This window comes from Anguilla anguilla, chromosome 5 (genome assembly GCF_013347855.1).
Source record: "Anguilla anguilla isolate fAngAng1 chromosome 5, fAngAng1.pri, whole genome shotgun sequence".
Lineage (NCBI taxonomy): Eukaryota > Metazoa > Chordata > Actinopteri > Anguilliformes > Anguillidae > Anguilla > Anguilla anguilla.
The window spans coordinates 59,082,500-59,102,472 of NC_049205.1; the positions used below are offsets into that span (position 1 = coordinate 59,082,500).

A 19,973-nucleotide genomic window follows, 5' to 3' on the forward strand; every position below is an offset into this window, starting at 1 on the left:
GACTTTCCATTTGATGAGGAAGGTGAGTGTAACCTACAGTTTGAAAAAGAGTCTGGAGCTCTCTTCTAGTCACAAACAGTCAGAGACTCTACTGCAAACCAAATCTACCTACGGGTACAAATAAAGTAACCTTAACCTGAACCTCATTTACTCACTTCACGCACATCCTTTTCTAGGGTCTGCAGTAGCAACGGCACAGTTCCAATCTTGAGTACCAGATATCTGAAAAAATTTTGGGTTGGAGGGTGGGGGTGTTGTGGCTTGCTGTGGATTGGGGACCGGGGAGGAGGAGAAACTTTCATTTTTGGGTGCACCGATCAAAAACTTGGTCTGCCTAGGGTACCCGGAACACAGTGTGCCACTGCAAAAAATATAAAAAAAAAAAAAAACATTTTTAATTTATCTCAAACAAGCCGTCCATTTAAACTCCACTTGTGGTTTAGGTACAGGGAACAAAATGGCGTCCGCATCCTACAGCCTCCTCCGCGTCAGCGCGAGTTACAGCGGCCGCCTGACGTCCTGTAGCGGCGCTAATGGAAATGTAGCTGGCGACTTGTGGGCGGTGGCCTTGTGACTCTGAAATTTCGCCCGTGGCCCGAGGTGTTGTCACTTACAGCAGTAAACATGACACCCAATTTCAGAGCTTGATGCGCTCTGTTAGGCCCGACCTTCCCCCCCCCCCCCCCCGCCCCCCCCCGGGTTTACAGCACGGCAACATGTCTTAGGTTCAGTGAGCTTCACTTATGAAGCCTTGCGTACATTTGTAAGCTCCCCCCCCCCCCCCCCCCCCCCTCGTCTCACACACACACACACACACACACACACACACACACACAGATTCTGACTCTTCTTTCTAACGTCAGTTGTGAAGAGTAAGCAGCTCCTGCAGGCTGAGCTCTGGTCTGAAAGCCAGCGTAATGCGATGTCTGTGTTGAGGGATGGAATCTGCGTCATTGACTCTCAAAAGGGTTTGACTAATAGGTCAGGGTTATGGTGATTAGTAATAATAAAAATAATAAAATAAAAAACATGATGACTAATGCCAGTGCAGTTTATTTTACATGGAGTCGCACAGCTCAGCGGCCGATGAAAACAACCGAAGGCAGAGGGCAAACTGCTTTTTTGCAAATGATGTCACCTCACAATCTGCACAGCAAATTAAGCGCAGTGAAAACACACAGGGTCATCGCTTTCAAACTCCGTCAGGACACGTGTTTGATTCCCTGTCCTGTAAACTTGTCACATGCAGAGTTATTGGAAGCAGCTGCCATACAGTTCAAATTCATGGAAACAAACTCATGATTCACGGTCACATACGGACAGTAAGGGTAAGGGGAAAAAAATTTAGTTGATAAAAAGTAAATGAAGAACATGCTTGGAGACTTTACTTTTGGTCATCAGAACACATTTAGCTACACCAGTAACACTGGCTGAACTCTCAGTGTTACCCATTGGAAGCTGAAAATCTTGTTGAAAAAGTAACATAGTTGTCATGGTAGCGTCTCAATATTCCCTTTCTCATTGCTGCCATTAAGGAATGACCCAAAGTGTTGAACACTAGATGAAATTCTATCCATTTTAGCTTGGAGTTTTAAATTTAAATAACACATTTTTAAGACTGAAAGAGAAATTTGAGAACATTTTTTTGACATGATCGTATTTTTGATACAAATTGTTGGGTCAGGAACAAGGGCTCTGAGGATTGCTCGGTGGCTCATCCTGTTAAGGCACTGCTCTAATGCATGGATTGGCCCCACAGTCTTTAGATTGGTAGTGTACTAATTGGTACCAGCTGTATAAATGGATACAATGTAAAAGTTGTGTGAGTCGCTCTGGATAAGAGCGTCTGCTAAATGCCTGTAATGTAATGTAATGTAATGTAATGGTAGTGTTGCCCAGGGCTAGGAAGGCTTTAGTCAGCTGGGGTACATGTCTCATCACCCTCTAGTGACCCCTGCTGGACAGTCTGACGCCTGCTTGTTGAAGTGACTTCCTCGGTGTCTGTTCAACAGGAGGTCTGCAGGCCCCTGGGGGTCCTTGAATGCCCTGTAGGGGGTCATAGTATTTGACTTCAACCTCCCCAGGTAATGTCCAGCAAAATAAACAGACAATGTATTAAAAAAAAAAAAGCTATATTGACAGATTAAGTCTAAATACAGCCTGTCTGCTAAGTGAAAAAATAAATTGTTGTGTCAGAGATGCACTGACCGGTATTTGGGAGGGTTGATTAAGAAGCCTGGACTTTGAGGCTGGACGTGAACCTGAAGTTAAATCAGTTCCATGTTGGTGTGAGGAAGCTGGTAATGAATTAGCCACATGCGTCAAACCCCTGCCAGTTCAAGTCTGAAGTGACATCATCGAGCTCCGAACACATGGGCTATTGTGATGCGTCTCAGGCTGTTTTGATTAACACAATAGGCCCTAAGAAACATTCAGTCATGTGTCAGGCATGTTTACTGGGTAGTGAAAAAAAACCCTGAGAAGTAAATGAACCCACTGTGATTGCGTCTTTGCTTCAGTTAATGGGCGCCATATCTTGCACAATAAATATTTAAAGCGTAATAAAACATTTATTTGAATGCTTTAACACCCTAAGACTCTGCAAAACATTTTAACCTCAATTTTTTTAAATACAGAATCACATTCATTTAAGCAACATTTCAGAAGTGAAAGGTGCACTCATAAGTTCATTCAGAAGATGAAACATTTACGTGAGTCGTTTCAGGTTTGAAGTTCCAGCTATCACTGATGTTCACCAAAGTATTCATAGGTGTGTCTTGATCAACAGTTTATATTTATGGAAGTGACCAGGAATGTTATTTTTTTTTAAAGTATTATTATTTTTTCCTGAAATATGGCCGCCCCCTTCCTGTCTGTCTGTTTCTCATTGAGGTAAACATTCGCTCCAGTTTCTCTGGAGCCGAAACATGAATCACGGCTTCGGAGCGGAAACCACCGTGACAGATGTTGCTCGTTAGCGTCGGCATTACCGTTACAAGACGCTGCCGGGGGAAGTTCCCCCGTACCGAAACCGTTCCTGTTTACCGGACACCGACATGAATCAGGACAGCCCCCCCCCCCCCCAAAAAGTACCTTCTCTCCTCAATCACGCACCCACCGCGTTCCACTGTTTGGGATTGACTGACACACACACACATGCTCCTTGTTGGCGATTGAGTCATGCAGAATTATTCAGGCTCATTGACTGCCACATATGCAGTTAGGGAATACTCGATTAAAAAAAAAAAAAAAAAAAAAAAAAAAAAAAAAACCCGTACTCACATCTGTCCGTTAAGCTAGAGGAAGTCCTTTTTTGGTCACAATAATCTCGGTTTACAGTAGAGCTGACTGGCCTTTTCTTTGCTTAGAGAGCCTGGAGAAATACACAGTTACTTCCTGTACATGTGCTAAATCGCCAAATCGTGTGTGCCATGTGTTCTGAAAGAGTTCCTTGTGATGCACACGCTATTAAAACAGAGAAATGCTAGTGAGATAATGGCTCTGAACACAACGGACTAACATCGTTTATTTCTTATTTCTTCTGTACATCTTATTTAAAAATTAATTAATTAATTAATGATGAGCCAAGTTTGGCCTGAGTGGCCTGTTCTTGTCATCACTTTTTCTCGTGTTCTTATGTTTCTCAGTGTCCGTGACAGTCGAAATCTAAAGAGGGCCTTGTGGTCCTTTCATCCGACCCTCTTTGAAACCTGTGAAGGTTTTTTTTTTTTTTTTTTTTTAAATCTTGCTGTCCCATTGCTTTGTAAATCTGACCTTAATTTTCAAGTGGGTCTCCCAGGCAGTGATATATTAGGTTGATCAAGGAAAGCTTTCATTATGTACTCCTTAGAGACACCCCCCCCCCCCCCCCACACACACACACGCACACGCACACACACCCCAAAGAAACAGCCCCTTCTCTCTGCTCCACCAAAAATGATGTCTCCTGGACGTGTCTCCTTGAATTGCTCTCCAATGTGTCCTTACTGAAATCCGCATTGCCTGTTCAGGCTGTCCGTGAGTAGGTCAGTAAAACAGCACAGGATGTGCTGTGAGCGAAATTACGAGTGAACCCTTACTGACACTGTGTGTGTGTGCGTGCTTGTTGTTGATTGTATGTGTGTGTGTGTGTGTGTGAGCTTGTGGTTGAGTGTGTTTGTGTGTGCACGCACATGTGTACATACTCATGAGCATATAACTATTCCTGTACTTTCGATTTTGCTCAGTTTACCTAGCTATATGCAGGCCAACTTTAAACTTGACATTTGCAGTATAAACACACATCTATATGACACAAGCATTACATCCTTGCAAGTGTATCTCCCACACAAAGCCGGAAAAAAAAATAGGTTTGGCACCTCGGAAGAGATTGTATGATTGTTTTTTTTTTTTTTTGTTTTTTTTTTACCCACACGGCCCTCGCGCAGTGCGCCTGACCTCAACACAAGACACTACAGTCAATTGCAATTTTCCCCGGGGAGAAAGGGTCACAGTAGCGTAAGTTATTCAGTTAACCTTTAGGTGTACGAGATGTTATCGCAACCGTTGCGACTGACATATATACTTAATGAACGCATGCTTTATGGAAACTGAATACCTGTAACTCAACGGCGATACCACAAACCGGTAGGGTATGTGTTGAAACACCAATAACAAGGCTGTTAGTGGCCAAACTGCCTTTTGCAACAGGCGTTCTTCATGCATTTCGACTGCTCAGAAAAAAAAAAAACTGACAGCTATGTGTTTTTCATTCTTTTTTCTTTTTTATTCTTAGGATTGATGATTTATATGTGTTTATTGTCAGAAAATGATCCAATTTCTCTTAACAATCAGTGATAATTAACTATTATGAATGATACGTGCGGTTGCTGGTGGTCTCGTATTACGACTGAAATAGTTGATTTAACAAATAAACTGTCTGGTCTGGATTGTATTGGCAGTGATATTTTATAGGCCTATAGTTTAGCAGTATCTGCCGTTAATTTTATCCCTATATAAAGATGAAACATACAGTCTGCAGTTAAAACAGAATTAATTTTTCTGTGAGCATGTTTCGCAGAGACGAAACTAATATATGAAATATTCCAACGCATATTCAAAGTTAGGCTACATGATGAATACTCGCGCCATTCGTTGCGAAGTTAAACGAAATCGTTATGCAGATTGACTAGGCTGGGGATGCTTTAACCTAGTGCTGTGATTCGTTAATAACGGTACAATGAAGGCAATAGTAGGCTGTACGCTGAGCCTTGGTTGAGCATCTGTGGAAACTTTCAGTTGAACGAATAATTAAACTCAGGAAAACTGGAAAAGCAACACTGTTGTAAATACGATGGTGGTTATTATTTTACAACGATCTCCTTTTCTCTTAGAAGGAATGGATCCGCCGTTCGCTCTCCCGCTAAACCGTGCTCCCAGTGCCTCATTGAACGCACTGTCTGCATAAATGCAGCATGAGTGGTCTATTTTCATCGTGTAGTCTGTGTGAATTAAGCAGATATGCATTAGTTTTTTTTAACATTAATTCTCACACTGCCACTGATAACAGAAAAGGCTAACCTTAGTAAAGAACATGAAATATCATTGCTGAATTTGCCCTAGTGCAAAATGATTCCTGGTCTATTTGTGTAGTACAATTAGCAAGGCAGTTTACCCTGGGCTGTGTCTGAATAGTGCTCTCTCTCTCTCTCTCTCTCTCTCTCTCTCTCTCTCTCTCTCTCTCTCTCTCTCTCTCTTTATGTAAAAATAGTTATTTGTCCGAGAAAGAGAGAGAGAGAGCTACTATTACATAAGATTTTTCTGAATTACAGGAACACACATGAGCGCATCAGGTTTCCCGCAACCTGTGGTGCCCACGCGGGAGGTGTTAGTACTGTATGTCCATCAAGGTCCCCTTTGATCTTGACCGTATTTTACGGAGTGTAAAAAATGGGGGAATGGGTTTGTTGCAGCAAGGCTGATTTGGTTTAAAAATTAAATTGACATTCCTAGATTACTTTCTCTCCAAATAAATTTATTCAAATGAAATGGACCTACAATTTAATGGACTGATTTGTAAAGGGCTATTAAGTTTATTTTATTTTATTTTTATTTTGATAGCCTGCTGACGATACAAACATAGTTCTTATACTACATATTAACAAGAGTGATTGAGTTAAATTGGATGTTTGGTGATTGCCAATTGAGAATATCCTTTCTAACACATCATTCATTTTCTTTGTAAAATAGTGTTCTCAGCGGACAGTGTACTTTAGGGTAAAGCGGTACGTCACATAGTAATCATATGTTACTTTGCAGATACGTTAACAGAAATACAAAGCAGAACGACGCGAGTAAATAAAAGTTCTTCGCAATTCTATTTTTGCCTAAAGATGATAGGCGTGTGTCGTTCACTGCCCTGTAATTTGCTGTTTAAATTTGGGACATGTTGTAAAGAAAACAAAAAGAAAAGAAAGAAAGAAAGAAAAAACAGCAACGAGCTGTACGTATTTTTTATTTAGAATGTTCTACGTTTTTTCTCTCCTGATGTGTGACTACATAAATTGCAGCAATTAATAGATTATACTAATTAACGATTTCTGAGGACCGGTAAATGTAACGTCATACGTAGGCTATGCACCTGTTGTCGACTGTGATTAAACCGTCGTTGTCAGGATGAAATCCAGCGCTGCCCAAAGCGGCTTCCACACCCTTGCATGAACCAAAAGGAAGTACCACTTACTAAAGCTCTTCTTCGGTGAAATTATTTAGTCTTGGTTTTGTCTTGTATTTGACTTTATATATCGTAAACATCCCATGACGTTGGTTGCGCGAGCAAAATAGGCATAGGGTTAGGCTAATTTGCTGTACGCTGTGTTCCACCGTGGTATTTAGAAAAAAGACATAAAAGAAACAATAGCCCTAAAATCATTTTATAAACTTTTGTGGCAGAGGACTTTCGTATTATATTTTACACCAATCGTAATTTACTAAACACGTTGGATATATTAATCATTAATACGTATAGACAGTCAGGTATGAAAGCATTAATAAAACATAAGCCATAAAGTGTAGTAATTAAAATTACACTAAAATAAGTGGGGGAGGGAGAATACTGCCTTAATGCGAGTGAAATGGCTATTCATGCCACACAGCTAATGCGATGTTGGCTAACTCATTATTCCACTGCAATATTCTTATAATAAGACACAAGGCCGAGTAGGTTCTAGAGCCAAAAACTGAAGTCAAGTTGGTGGACAGACTGGAAAATGAATGAAGTGTCATTTATGACGCAGTATTTATATTCAACATGTATTATTATTATTATTATTATCTGTCTGTGTGCCATAATTTGGAATTATTGTTTTTTTTGCAATTGCCCATAAAGGAGAGGGCCATGGAGTTGTGGAACCTTAATTAATTACTGCTATGCATATGATCTAGGGAAATGATAACAGTGAAGAATTATGTGCTAAGAGTTTAAAAAGGAAAAAAATGCGATCGTGTGCAAGCCATTGTACAATTTTGGTGAATAAGCAGAACAACGGATTAAACTAACAACATCATAATGGCAAATTGCGGAATCTAACCTCCCTCAATGTCCAGATGCAAAGGCATCGTTACACAATAGTGAAAGTTTCATGGTCGGCGTGCATTTGACCGTTTTTACATTGTCTCACACAATGGCATGTAATCAGCATGCCACTGCAGTGAAATTAAACATATACTGATTTCTCCCCACGTCCTAACACTCTTCTGGATGTTGATGTCTCAATCTTACGTCTGCTGTATGATGTCAGTCTGCTCCAATGAATGAACACGGGTTTGCAACCGTGACATTAATTACCTGAGCAGGTTTTTTTTTTTTTTTTTTTTAAATGCGTAAGAATTAATCTACAGCTACCACTGTTATCAGTAAATAGTCAGTTGCATCGGGTCATTTCCCAAAATAAACCAATAAATGATAACGATAAATAAAATAAAATAAATCTAAGAAACACTTACATGGGAAAATGTATCCTTAAATGCACATCAGCTAAGTTTGTAATTACTATTAAACATGGGAAAACTGAACAAATATAAATGATTCTTAGAAAATGTACATAAAAAAACTATTATAATGCAAAGGTACAGCGAAACCGTTGACGACATTGTCCCTGTACACTCGAAAAGTGTGAAATTGATGGAGAACTCCACTTTTTCATACACATACTCTCGCGGATTCAGTGAGCAGTTCAAGTTTCTTTTGTTGTCTTGGTTTTGCAAAATCTTTCCATATTACGTGTTTTACCCAGGCAATTCCCCCTAAACAAATGTAGGCTATAATGATCTACGTGTTTACACACCTATACACCTGAAGTCCAGTGCATAATTTTCGCTAGAATATTTTCAGACTTGTTCACATCAGGGTCATTCACACACACACACACACACACACACACACGCGCGCGCATGTGTATGTACATGTGTATGTGGGTTACGTTGTGTGTGTGTGTGTGGAAAGACTAAGACAATCGCCTAATGTTTCTGACCAGGGTTTTTTCATATGCTACCCTGTTTAAAAAGTTGTGTAAGTCGCTCTGGATAAGAGCGTCTGCTAAATGCCTGTAATGTAATGTAATGTAATATTACACGGATAATGGATGAAGAAAAGTTAGTCCTTCCCCATGATTTATGTGCATCGGACGCTTTCATAAACGCGGTGTCTAAAACAAAGCTAGGCTGCTAACTACACCACGCGCTCCAGTTAAACGCGACCAGCGGCCACCTATAAACATTGTTAGCGGGGTTTAAAATCATCATTTAATGGGTTACTTCCAAAGAATGCCTTTCAAGTGCTCCTTATGAGGAAAAAAATAGTTAATCAAGCTGGCCTTCTACAATTTAAATATCCTATTTTGTGCTGTCACATTCTGGGTGGCGTTATACGCAATTTTGTTCACAAGTGAGTCGTATATACAGGTTCACTTTTGCCCTTTTTAAGAAAGCAACGCAACTGCGAGTGCGTCAGGTAAACGCAAAGCGAGGACATTGCGAAGCTTACAAAAATTCCCATTGAAACATGGGTAAATTTGCGAAACGCTGCTCTGCCTCAAGAACACGGAGTGCAATGCTGTCAGCCCCTGTAGCCTACTCAAAACAAAGTAGCCTACCCGAAGGAATGGTCACTATGGTCACTATGTGTGTGTGTGTGTGTGTGTGTGTGTGTATATATATATATATATATATGTGTGTGTGTGTGTGTGTGTGTGTGTGTGTGTGGCCTGTGAAATTGCATCAAATGTCTATTCCAGTTTTATAATTTCTATTAGACGAAAAAACTCAAATGCATTTAACGCTTGAAATCCTACAGATCAACGGAATTTTAGCGGTTTGTATGGCCGCTAGCTTTTTTATCTCTCTGGTATCATGCAATATGCAGCGAGTGCGACACTGATGGATTCGCCAATGATGAGACAGACAGATGTTAAGGGCGGATCTTACGGCGTGCGCTGCAGTTAGATCCGCAGCACGCGCAGCGAGACTGGGCTAGAATCGAATCCCGAGTTCTCTCGTCCCCACGCAAGCTTGGCACGTACGTCGGACAGGCTATTCTGTTCTCTTCGAACGACCCCCTTCCCTTATCCAGGATTTCTGTCCTTCTTTGGCCGACGGATACGTGATAAAGAGACCACCGACATCGCAACGGCATGGAATTGAACACATCTGTCATCAGAAGGGGAATCTGACAACTTACCATTTCCTCGTTTGCGAGAAATTATTCGTATTTTCTGCGTTCAAGGTTGCATTTCCAGCAGAAAATAACTGATGACTGCGGTCACTCCATCGCTAAGGACGCTCTAAAAAATAAAAATAAAAACACGGACAACTTGTCCATCTTTTCATTTGAAAGTAGGCCATTTATGTTTTCCCAGTAACTTGATAAGGAAAGGGGCAAAAGAAAAGGAAGGAGCAGCATTGCAAACCGCAAATATTTGTCTGTTTGTGGAGAGGTGCCGTGTCTTCAAGCATGGGGTATTTGGAGAATGTTTATCTTGCCGTAAAAAAAGTGAGAGAGCAATCATTTTCCTTCTAGATTGGAAAAAAAAACATTATTACGGAATTCTGTGCTTGGCTCTTTTGAAGCGTAGAAACGAAAGCACCTTGCTGCGGGGAAGTCGCCGTTGATTTGGTGTTGGTGCTCAACATACCCACTATCAACCACACAATGAAAGGAGGAAGAAAGTGGTTTACCAGCCAAGAATATGTTTGGCTGTGCAGCTCTTGAATCATGTTCACAGGACGGCTAAAGCGCAGCAAGAGTCCATCCCCTTATTCCGATGTTCATTATCACAACAAGGGACATCCAATCAAGCACATATCTCATCGATTCCAACCACGGATTGTGTAACGCATTTAGAGAAAATAGCTGCTGGGCGTTTGAGGGACAGTTGCGCCCATCAGCTCAAATTTTACCCAGCCTGTTCTCTGGAACGGAATTAAATATTCGCGTTTTCGTTTGCAGCTGGAAATTGTTCGGAGCCATACTATATGGCAATAGCTCACAGCAACATGCAAATCATGCCCTGTTGGTTTATTTTTTAAACAATCCGTGTTGTTAATTCGAGGAAGTGATTCCGCATAGGTAGTCAATTCTGTTAATAGTATATCGATTAAGAAAGGGGAATCTGCTCTACTGTTTTATGCATCTCCGTCCTTTTTTCGTGAAATGATGTTATCGGCTAAGGTGAAGCTGCCCTAATATCCTGTTCTTGTTGTGTCCCAAACATGGATATATTACCACAATATTAATTACAACTCGATTATAGACAGTTCTGTGCATCGCCATCACACAAGAGCAATCATTGGCATACACATCGCCCAGCTCAGATTTAGCGATGATACGTTGCGGCAGGAAGGAACACGCAATGTGCCCACATGACGCTGTTTTCTAACCGTTCGAGCTGCAAGGAGTTAATGTGACAGCGCTTGATGTTTTCCCGTTTGCAGACTTTGAGTGACGCGATCGTCTCGTTTTCCTCTAAGCTTGCCTGTTGCAGCTCCCAGCACGGAGTGTGGATCGCGTTTAGGAGGGGTTTTCCGCCGTACTACTGGTCCACTGTGATATCCTCGTCGAGACGGAGCGAGAAATTCGCTCCCGAGTCAGATCTGCCTTTTTCGTCAGTTGGACTTTTTTGTTTGAAAACTGCCGATCTATGTCTGCCTCCTCGAAGAGCCCCAGGTGTCGTGTATGAAAGCGCCGCAACCAAAGGGGAGCGTAGCAGCTCGGAATTTCTGAGGCTCGAAGCAACTCTTCGGAGATCCCAAAACGAACATGCCAAGGAGGAAACAGCAAGCGCCCCGGCGCGCGGCAGGTACGAGGAGATTTTCCGTTTACTTTTCTCTTTTTTTTTTTTGATTCGCTGTTGCCGCAATGTTTGTAACCCCGAAGATAAGCTGGACCTACTGTCTACATGCGTATTTCTGTTCACAGGTCGATATGTTTCGCGCTCAGGTGGAAGTGATCCTAACTGACGGCTACGTTTTATGCTTTCCTTAGCTAGTGATGTGCTAGGCTATTAATAGTTAGCGACAGTGTATAATTTTATGGGCCCGTTTTTATATATAATGGATTCCTGGCTGAGTAATGATTACAACGCATTTCTTTCAGGCTATTTAATTCCTAAGTTCCCATTTACTAGAAGTTTTATGAACACGACAGAACGCTTTGCTGCTTTCAGAACAATCACAGAACAATACTGACGCATAGTTACATATATATACGACTTTGGAAAGTCAACTTTGACTTCGATAATCATTTTCTTTTTAGTCAACTAAGCTCCTAAAACCCTCCCTCTTCCTCTACTCCGGCCTTCTCCTCTTATTTAGACTCACATATTAACTCGAGATCTATAAAGTAGCGAAGAAAAACGGTCTCCTGTGTCAGCTGACTGCTAGGAAACTCTTTGATGCCCGCCTTCTCTGTTTTGGGGCTTTTGTGCTCCAACATTTGATCACAAAATGTCAACTTTTGCTTTGCGCCTGGGTTCACTCTCTGTGTCGAGAAAGACTTAGAGATTAATTCCCAGCCGACAATGGGAGTACGTGGACTAGAAGAGGCTTTCATGGACACTTGCCATCTTTGATTTGACGGCTGATTGATCGCCTGTCATCTGGCGTGCCTTTGATCTATTCATTCCCGATAAACATCAATAAAACTCTCCCCATGGCAACCCCGGGCCCCGTGATGTCATGTCTGGTCTGACAACTACTCATTAAAATAACCTTAATTGCATCTTTTGTGTGTGTTTTTTTTACTCTGCCATTGCCAAGGACTGCATTAAAATACAGAGAACGCAGTGCTTTAACCGTTTTTATAGCAAAGTGGTTAATGGCTATATTAATTCTAACCATATACCGCTATAAGGTTAATACTGCACTACTAGTTAAGTCTTAACTACTTTTTCTGCCTGGAAATTCCACATTTTTTAAGAGGATGTTTTGTAACAGATTGGAGTAAAACGTATAAAAAGCTTTTATGCTGAGTGTTGGGTTTACAATGATATTTATGTATAGATATAACGATATTAGATATTAGACTATATTAGACTAAAATACATTTTAGAGAATATTTAAATGTGAAAATACCGTCCTTGGGGTTTAGGTTTTCTCTGGATAAGTGAGGTCAGATAAGGTCTGTATGTGTGTGCATTTGAGTGAATTACATTTCATTCCATTGTGGAACTTGCGGTGGAGCTGGCTGACTTGGTGCAGTGCACTTGCATTTCCGTTGCATTGCCCGGGGTTGCATGTAATGCACAAGAAGTTGCACGGATCATATTAAAATGGAAACTGTGCTCAAGCAGAGATCCAGTTGGAAGAGCGTGTGCTTTGTGTTAAGTATGCTGCTTCAAGATTAATGGAACCAGTTATTACGGAGTAATATGAGTGGCATTGTGACCTAGCGACAAAATAAATATGTCGGTTGCTGTATCATTTGAAATACAATACAGCTGTAGGCTGTGTGTATAAAATGACTGATATGCTGTTGCGGCGTGGTGGGATTTGTGAAGCACTTCTGAACACATTCCAGTGTAGGCCTATCTCTTGTTAAGTTTTCTGAGCCCAGCGCTAGCACAAAATGACCTTCTCTGTGAGTAGTGGCCACCACCAAGATGGCCGAGAACACATTCCGTTAGCTCACAACTGTGAAGAGGGCAACCTCTTGGCAAACAGCTGGAATCTGTTTTTTTTTTTTTTTAGAGCAAGCTGCTCGTTCGTTAACCGAACTTTCACGGCGATGCAGAACGCTGCGGACGTCGGGTGCACTCCAGACCTGTTTCGGATGATGTCACTCTTGAGTGCTGGCATCGTACCCTGGTACTTTTTTCTGGGACTGAGGTTTTTTAGCAGTTCCACACAACCACGTCCAAAACTTCTGCTTGTTTGTTTTGTTCAATCAGCAGTAGGTAGCTTGCCTCCTTGCCCTCCTCCGTGTTTACCTTCTCACGGTTTCTAGCTGCTGTGAAAACGGAAGAGAGACGGTTGTTGCCGTTCGCCGATTCTGCCCACAGCTCACTTGTAAGTGGGCCAAAAAAATAAATAAAATAAACTTGGGATGCTTAGCTAAAGGCTGAGCTAAAGAAGAAGGTCAGCGCCGCAGAACCAGATAATGTAAAAATCACCTGGAAGCTGAACTGAGTTCACCAGACCGATACCAGCTCTGGCACAGGGCTAACTTCAGATATGAGCGCTTCTGGGAAAAAATGCTCAGTCTGTGTGAACTGGATTCAGAAGAGGGTTAGACCTCAAAGAAACCCGGGTCACAAATTAAATATTTAAAAAAAAAAAAAAAAACTTTTAGTTGACTATTTAGACCTGGTGATTTTCATGGATGTTGCTTGACTCTGCCTAGGTGTTAATCTATAAATGTGTCGATTTATTAATGAGCTCCTGAGTATTTTATGTGATCTCGTTTTGTTTGACCCTACTGTGGCGTGTGCAGTGTGCTGCTGGTTTCTGTGTGGACTGGCTATTGCTCTCTGTTCTGCCACCGGTGATGTGGCACGATCTGTTCTTTTCTGAAACCTTTACATCTGGCCTTGTGTAAACTAGTCTAGACAAGAGTGTTCATTAAATGCCTAAATGTTCGTTTGTGAACAATTATGTTTCATGTTTTGACACAATCACACAAAGTAATAATAAAACGTTGGGGTTGAGGGAAATAATGTGCAGTAAAATGTCCAGTGTTGGGACCAAACATTATCTGTTAAGAGTTGAATTAACACTGTTTAGAGTTGAATTAACACTGTTGAGAGTTGAATTAACACTGGACATTTTGCTGTGTGGGATCACAGAAGGCTGTGAACTGCAAAAAGCTTGTAGGCTAAATATTATCAACGGGGGCTGAGGACAGACCACACAGCATCGGACCAGCAGCTCGGAGCGGGACGGTTTTTCCCATGCCACCTTGCTGTCTGGCAGTTTGAGCGTTTTCTTGCGCACCCCTCTGATTTTTTTTGTTGTTTTCGTCGTGTTCCCGGGTGAGCGTGAAATTAAACACACCTCCAGGTTGAGGTCTGGAGACGAGGCCTTGTGAAGACACCGATGAACAGGGTAAAGCAGCGAGGCCTTTGGCTCGAATAACCCGAACGCACAAATATATCCGGCTAAGAAAAAAAAAACGAAAATCTGCTTCTATGAACTGCGCTTAATCATTGAATAATGGCTGTGTGGCCATGACGTGCTTACTTCCACAGAAACGACCACCTTCTGTGCTAATCATAAGGGGGAGTATGTGTATACTGTGTGTGTGTGCGCGCGCGTGTGTGTGTGTGTGTGTGTGTGCGCTTTGCGCAGGCGTGCATGCGTGCGTGAAGAAATCCAGCGGTCTAATCGGGAGCCCGGAAGAACAGTTCACTCCATCAAAACGAGCCGTCAAAACAACTTTGTCTCATATTTGATTTAATTGTCTCCAGTCTGACAGTCGCATTCATCAATAGCTTTAATGGTCAATCAGAAGTTGGCAGACTGAGTGCTTCCATTCTTTTCTTTTTTTTTTCCCCATACGTTCACCCAAGCTTTACTTTATCAAAATGCTTTTGCCTAATGGACACCTCTCGGGGTGGATGGATAGATGGGAGGTAGGGGGGGGGGGGGGGGGCCGGGGTGGGGGGGGGGGGGGGGGGGGGGGGGGGGGGGGGGGGGGGGGGGGGGGGGGGGGGGGGGGGGGGGGCCGTGAAGAATGACCACAAAGGCTTCTTATTGGAGGAGATTGAAAAAAATAAAGCATTTGTTCAACTGATGGCTGGACGAGGACAAGGAGGGAGAGCGCTGGGATTTTTTTTCATTATTAAGACGAACAGCAGCCTCCTTATTTCTTTTTTATTACAACCCCCCCCCCCACCGCCCCCCCGCCCCCCCCCAAATCCACCCTCCCGCCTACGCCTCTGCCCCCCCCCCCCCTCCCGCCCCCCCCTTAGCCGGCCCCTACAGCTGCAAGTTATAAGGGTCGCGACTGCTCGCAGGAACACAAAGACCGACGACAAATTGATGGCTTTGGAGTGATGGAGCGGGAGCGAGGAGAGATGTCAGGAAGACCGGGCTTTGATTGGGAACTTCTGGGGGAGGGAAACGCAGTCCCTCTGCAACCTTGAGAATTTGGGAACTAAAAAAAAAATAAAAGAAAAAAAAAAAGAATCTCCCTCCCTCTCTCACTCTGCCACCTTCCCCCTCTTCCTCCTCCCTCTCTCATTCCCTCTCTCACTCACTCATTCTCCCCCCCCTCTCTCTCTCTCCACTCATCCTCCCCTCCTCTCTCTCTCCCTCCCTCCCTCCCTCTCTCTCTCTCTCTCTCTCACTCATCATCCCTCCTCTCTCTCTCTCTCCCTCCTCCTCTCCCTCCTCTCTCTCACTCTCTCTCTCCCTCCCTCTCTCTCTCTCTCACTCATCCTCCCCCTCCTCTCTCTCCCTCTCTCTCTCTCTCTCTCTCTCTCCTCTCTCTCCTCCTCCCTCCCTCTCTCTCTCTCTCTCTCTCTCCCTCTCTCTCTCCCTCCCTCCTCTCTCTCTCTCCTCCTCTCTCTCTCTCCTCCCTCCCTCTCTCTCTCTCTCTCTCCCTCTCTCTCTCTCTCCTACCCCTCCCGCTCTCTCCCTCTCTCTCTCTCTCTCTCCCTCTCTCTCTCTCCCTCCCTCCCTCTCTCTCTCTCTCTCTCTCTCCCTCTCTCTCTCTCCCTCCCTCCTCACTCCCTCTCTCTCTCTCTCTCTCACTCATCCTCCCCTCCCCTCTCGCGATCTGAAAGGTCTTCTCGGCCGTATGAAAAGAGGAGTTGTTTTGCCGGCTTCATCAGTGTTCAGCTAATTAGCGGCGAGCCTGACGTGTCCCAGACAGCCTTAATGACTGGAGCTGACAGTTCTGCGCCGCCGCGTCCCAGCTGAGCAAGGCTTTGCAGCTAGCTTGATGTAATGAGCTCCGCATTACACCACCCGGAGCCTGTCTTTTGGTTGTGCATTAACCAGGTTTCGCTGCTGCGGGTGACAACGGCTCTCTCTGCTAGCCAGGTAATCATGAGCGAGAGGGAATGACACCTGTATGGTGAAACGGGGGGAGGAGGGGGGGGCTAAATTAGCTTCCAACCTGGAAACCCCCAGTAGCAGGAACCTTGTGGGCGGTGGGGGGCGGATGGGTCTGTTGGCTTTGACCACTCAGGAGAGGAGGTGGCTTGGACTAGCACATCAAACCGTTTCTGTCTCTGGACAGAGCGCGTTCCATAGTAAAAATAAATTTACTATGAGTCGTTTTATTTCGTTTTTTTTTTGAGAGCTGGATGACGAAGTTCCACAGGCGAGTTGACGTCACCTCGGATAGTCCCAGCTGGATGGGAGCTGATGGAGCAGCTCAGTAGCATAACTGTTAGCCTGAAGGCGAGCGCTCTTGGAAAGTGTAAACGCTTACGGCCTGCGACCTGTACCATTTCAGCTTGTAGGAGGCAGTGTAGCAATGCTGCGATGTTGCTGAAACATTACAGACATTTTTTTGGATCAGTTGCACTTGTTTAGGGTGGTCGTGTTACTGCAAAACAAGGGGTAAGCAAGAAAATGAGAGGTTATACTGGCTTTAACGGCTAGTCTGGGTAGTTAGTGTGTTTTGTGTGTGTGTGAACTCACGAACGGGCAGAGCATTTGTAGTCGTACTACACGTTGCACAGTTTGTGCAGGCCACGTAATTAGGTTTCTGGTATAAATTATTTTTATATTTATCTATTGACAAAGTATGTTGTTACCATTGAACCTCTTCGCCTAGCCTCTAATCAAACCACTCCATGTTTGTTCTTTAAAATTCTCAAGAGGAAGTTAACTAACGTCATGCAAGTGTCCGTTACACCACCTCACGTCACCAGTCGACCAATCATCGTCTGCGTGGCGTTTGCATGCAGCGGTTGCCAACTACGCCAGCGTGTTGCCAGTATTCCTGGGAGGTACGCGACATCTATTCGGACGCGGTCTGCAGCCTTTGCATGCGTCACACGACACCGACGCGGGCCCGTTTTTTTTTACGGGTTTTTTGCGGTGTGAAACGGCCCTTAGCGTAGCTGAAGCTAGCGCTCGCCGCTAAGGCCCCTGCGGTCCCCGTTATTTATCCTCTCATTACGAACTCCCCGGTTCTACGGTACAGCCGTCTGGGTCTGAGTGCTTCGTGTTCACCCATCATGCTTTCTGGCGCTGTGGTCATATCCTCACTCCTTCCTTTTCCACCCTACCCGCCAGCCAGCCCCCCCCCCCCCCCTCCAGCCTGGTCTCCCCCAGACGTACACCCCCCCCCACCCACCCTCAACAACTGGGCCCCGCTCCGGATTACCGCCCCCCCCGCAAACTTTCCACATTCCCGGCTCCTCCCTCCCCTTTTCCCCTCAGCCCCAGCTGACCAGACGATTAGCCACGGCCATCTTCAATCTTTTTACCGCGACGACTGCGCAACAATGAAGGGGGGGGGGGGTTTAAGAGCAGAGACGGACCAGAGAGAGAGAGAGAGAGAGAACGAGAAACGAAAGAAGAAAGAGAAAGAAAAGAGCGAATGTGGATGGAAGGGGTTAGGTAAAAAAAAAAACAAAACACAAAAAAAAAAGAGACAGAAAGAAAGGAAAAAGAAAACAGGCAGCCTGAAGAGCCGGCGAGCGTTGTGGGCCCCGGGGTGGATAAACAGAAAAGTTGTTGGCTCAGGTTAGCTTGACAGCTGTCAGTTAGGGCTGCGCAGGTCTCCCGGGCCGGGGCCTTATTACAGGCGGCTGAGCCTGTCATTTTCTCCACCGCTCGGCCTTGAGCGATGCGGGCAGCCCAGGAGTCAATAACTGATGCGTCAGCAGTTAGTCTTCAAACCTGCTCACAAAGCAGCCTCCTCTTCCCTTCTTTCCATCATATTCTGTCTCTCTCTCTCCCTCCTCTCTCCCTCCTCTCTCCTCTTTCTCTCCTCCCCGTCTCTCTCTCACACACACACTCTCCCCTCTCTCTTTCTCTCACTCACTCTAGCTCTCTCACTCTCTCTTCCCCTCTCCCTCTCCCCCCCCCTCTCTCTCTCACTCTCACTTTTTCTCTCTCTGTCCTCCCCTCTCCCTAATGTTATAAACTTGGAGATTGCATCAGCAGCCTATGTTGTGTGGTGTCACAGAGGTGCTTAGACACTAATGTCATTTGTTTTAATTAATTTGCCAGCTATTCAGAGAAGCGATTGCTGTTTTAGCTTGTTATCCTCCTAAAGGGGCCAAAAAATGAACAACGAATTTCCCTCCGATTAGTCTCTAGGCTCCCCTGAGCAACTTACGTTGACAAAGAATGGTTTTTGATGGGCGACAGTTTTTTCTCTTGAAGATTTGGCAAAACTCTTTTTCACTTTTTGTGTTGTGGAGCGGTTTAAGGTTGTGAAGTTTTTGTCTAGCGGGTTACAGTTGTGGAAGTTTTGTGAAGCGGTTTACAGTTTGAACTTTTGTCTAGCGATTCACGGTTGTGACGTTTTGCGAAGCGATTCACGGTTGTGACGTTTGTGAATTGGTTTATGTGTAATGAGCCTTTCTAAAAATGTATAACCCTTTTGAACTAGATGGGGGGGGGGTCTCCTGGATGCCTCTGATCCAGGGTTGGGGGAGTCCCTGAATTGAGAACCCTGGTCTACACGTCCGTTGTACTCGAGTGCAGCTGCACAGCTGCGGCAGGCCCTGCTACTGCTCTTGAGGCGTTTTGGGGCGGGAGTGAGGTGCTCGTCCCGTGCGTCACAGGGGGCGGGGGCTAGCCGAAGTCCCGCAGCTCCGCGGACCCCTTCCTGTGCGCGGTCTCCAGGGGAGGGTCCCCTGATGACATAATCGATGGGTTTAAGTGGCGTTCCTGGCGATTAGCCTCGCGAGCGACGGTGTCATTCGATACGCGGCGACTTTCCTTGTTTATTTCGGAACGGCGATGAGTCACGGGGGGGGGGGCAGCGACGCAGCTGTCGGCGGACCGGTCCGCCGTGGGGTGGTCTCGTTTTTTGTTGCGGTACTCATTTAAACTGGGTGTCTGGGGAACGGGGGGTGGGGGGGGTGGGGGGGGGGTGGGGGGGTGGGGCTTGTTTCAGTTGGTCCGCACTTGAGGGCTTAGGGACAGAGTTTTTTTTGAAACAGGAAATTGACGGTGTTTCCCAGCAGCACATGTAGAGAGATGTCCTTGCGGATCCTGGGTTTTATTGGTGGGGTGGGGGGGGTGGGGGGATTCACCAGGGTTCCCTGGGAGGTCCAAGTAAACCCTGTGAACCCGCTCTGGATTTGCCACTGGATTTACACAGAAAATAAAAACAACATGTATCCTCCCCTCTCTGTGTCCTCCGTCTCTCTCTCTCTCTGTTTCCCTGTTTCCATCCGTCCCGTCACCTGTTTCTCCTGATTCTTCTCCCACTCCTTCTGTCTCTCTCTCTCTCTCTCTCTCTCTCTCTCTCCCCTTTTCATTTTTTCCCTCTCTTCTTTCTGAGTCGGTTGTGCGTCAGTGCAGTTTGT

At 44.7% G+C, this 19,973-nt stretch overlaps 1 protein-coding gene across 1 annotated transcript in view; it reads left to right on the forward strand.

The window, feature by feature from the left end:
• Positions 1 to 9,281: 9,281 nt before the first annotated feature.
• LOC118228239 (teashirt homolog 3-like) overlaps positions 9,282 to 19,973 on the forward strand; it is a 20,599-nt gene continuing 9,907 nt past the window's right edge. The window contains exon 1 of the mRNA XM_035419596.1: positions 9,282 to 11,333. Coding sequence (XP_035275487.1) covers positions 11,294 to 11,333 — 40 coding nt within the window. The 5' untranslated portion in view covers positions 9,282 to 11,293. The remainder of the gene's footprint in view (positions 11,334 to 19,973) is intronic.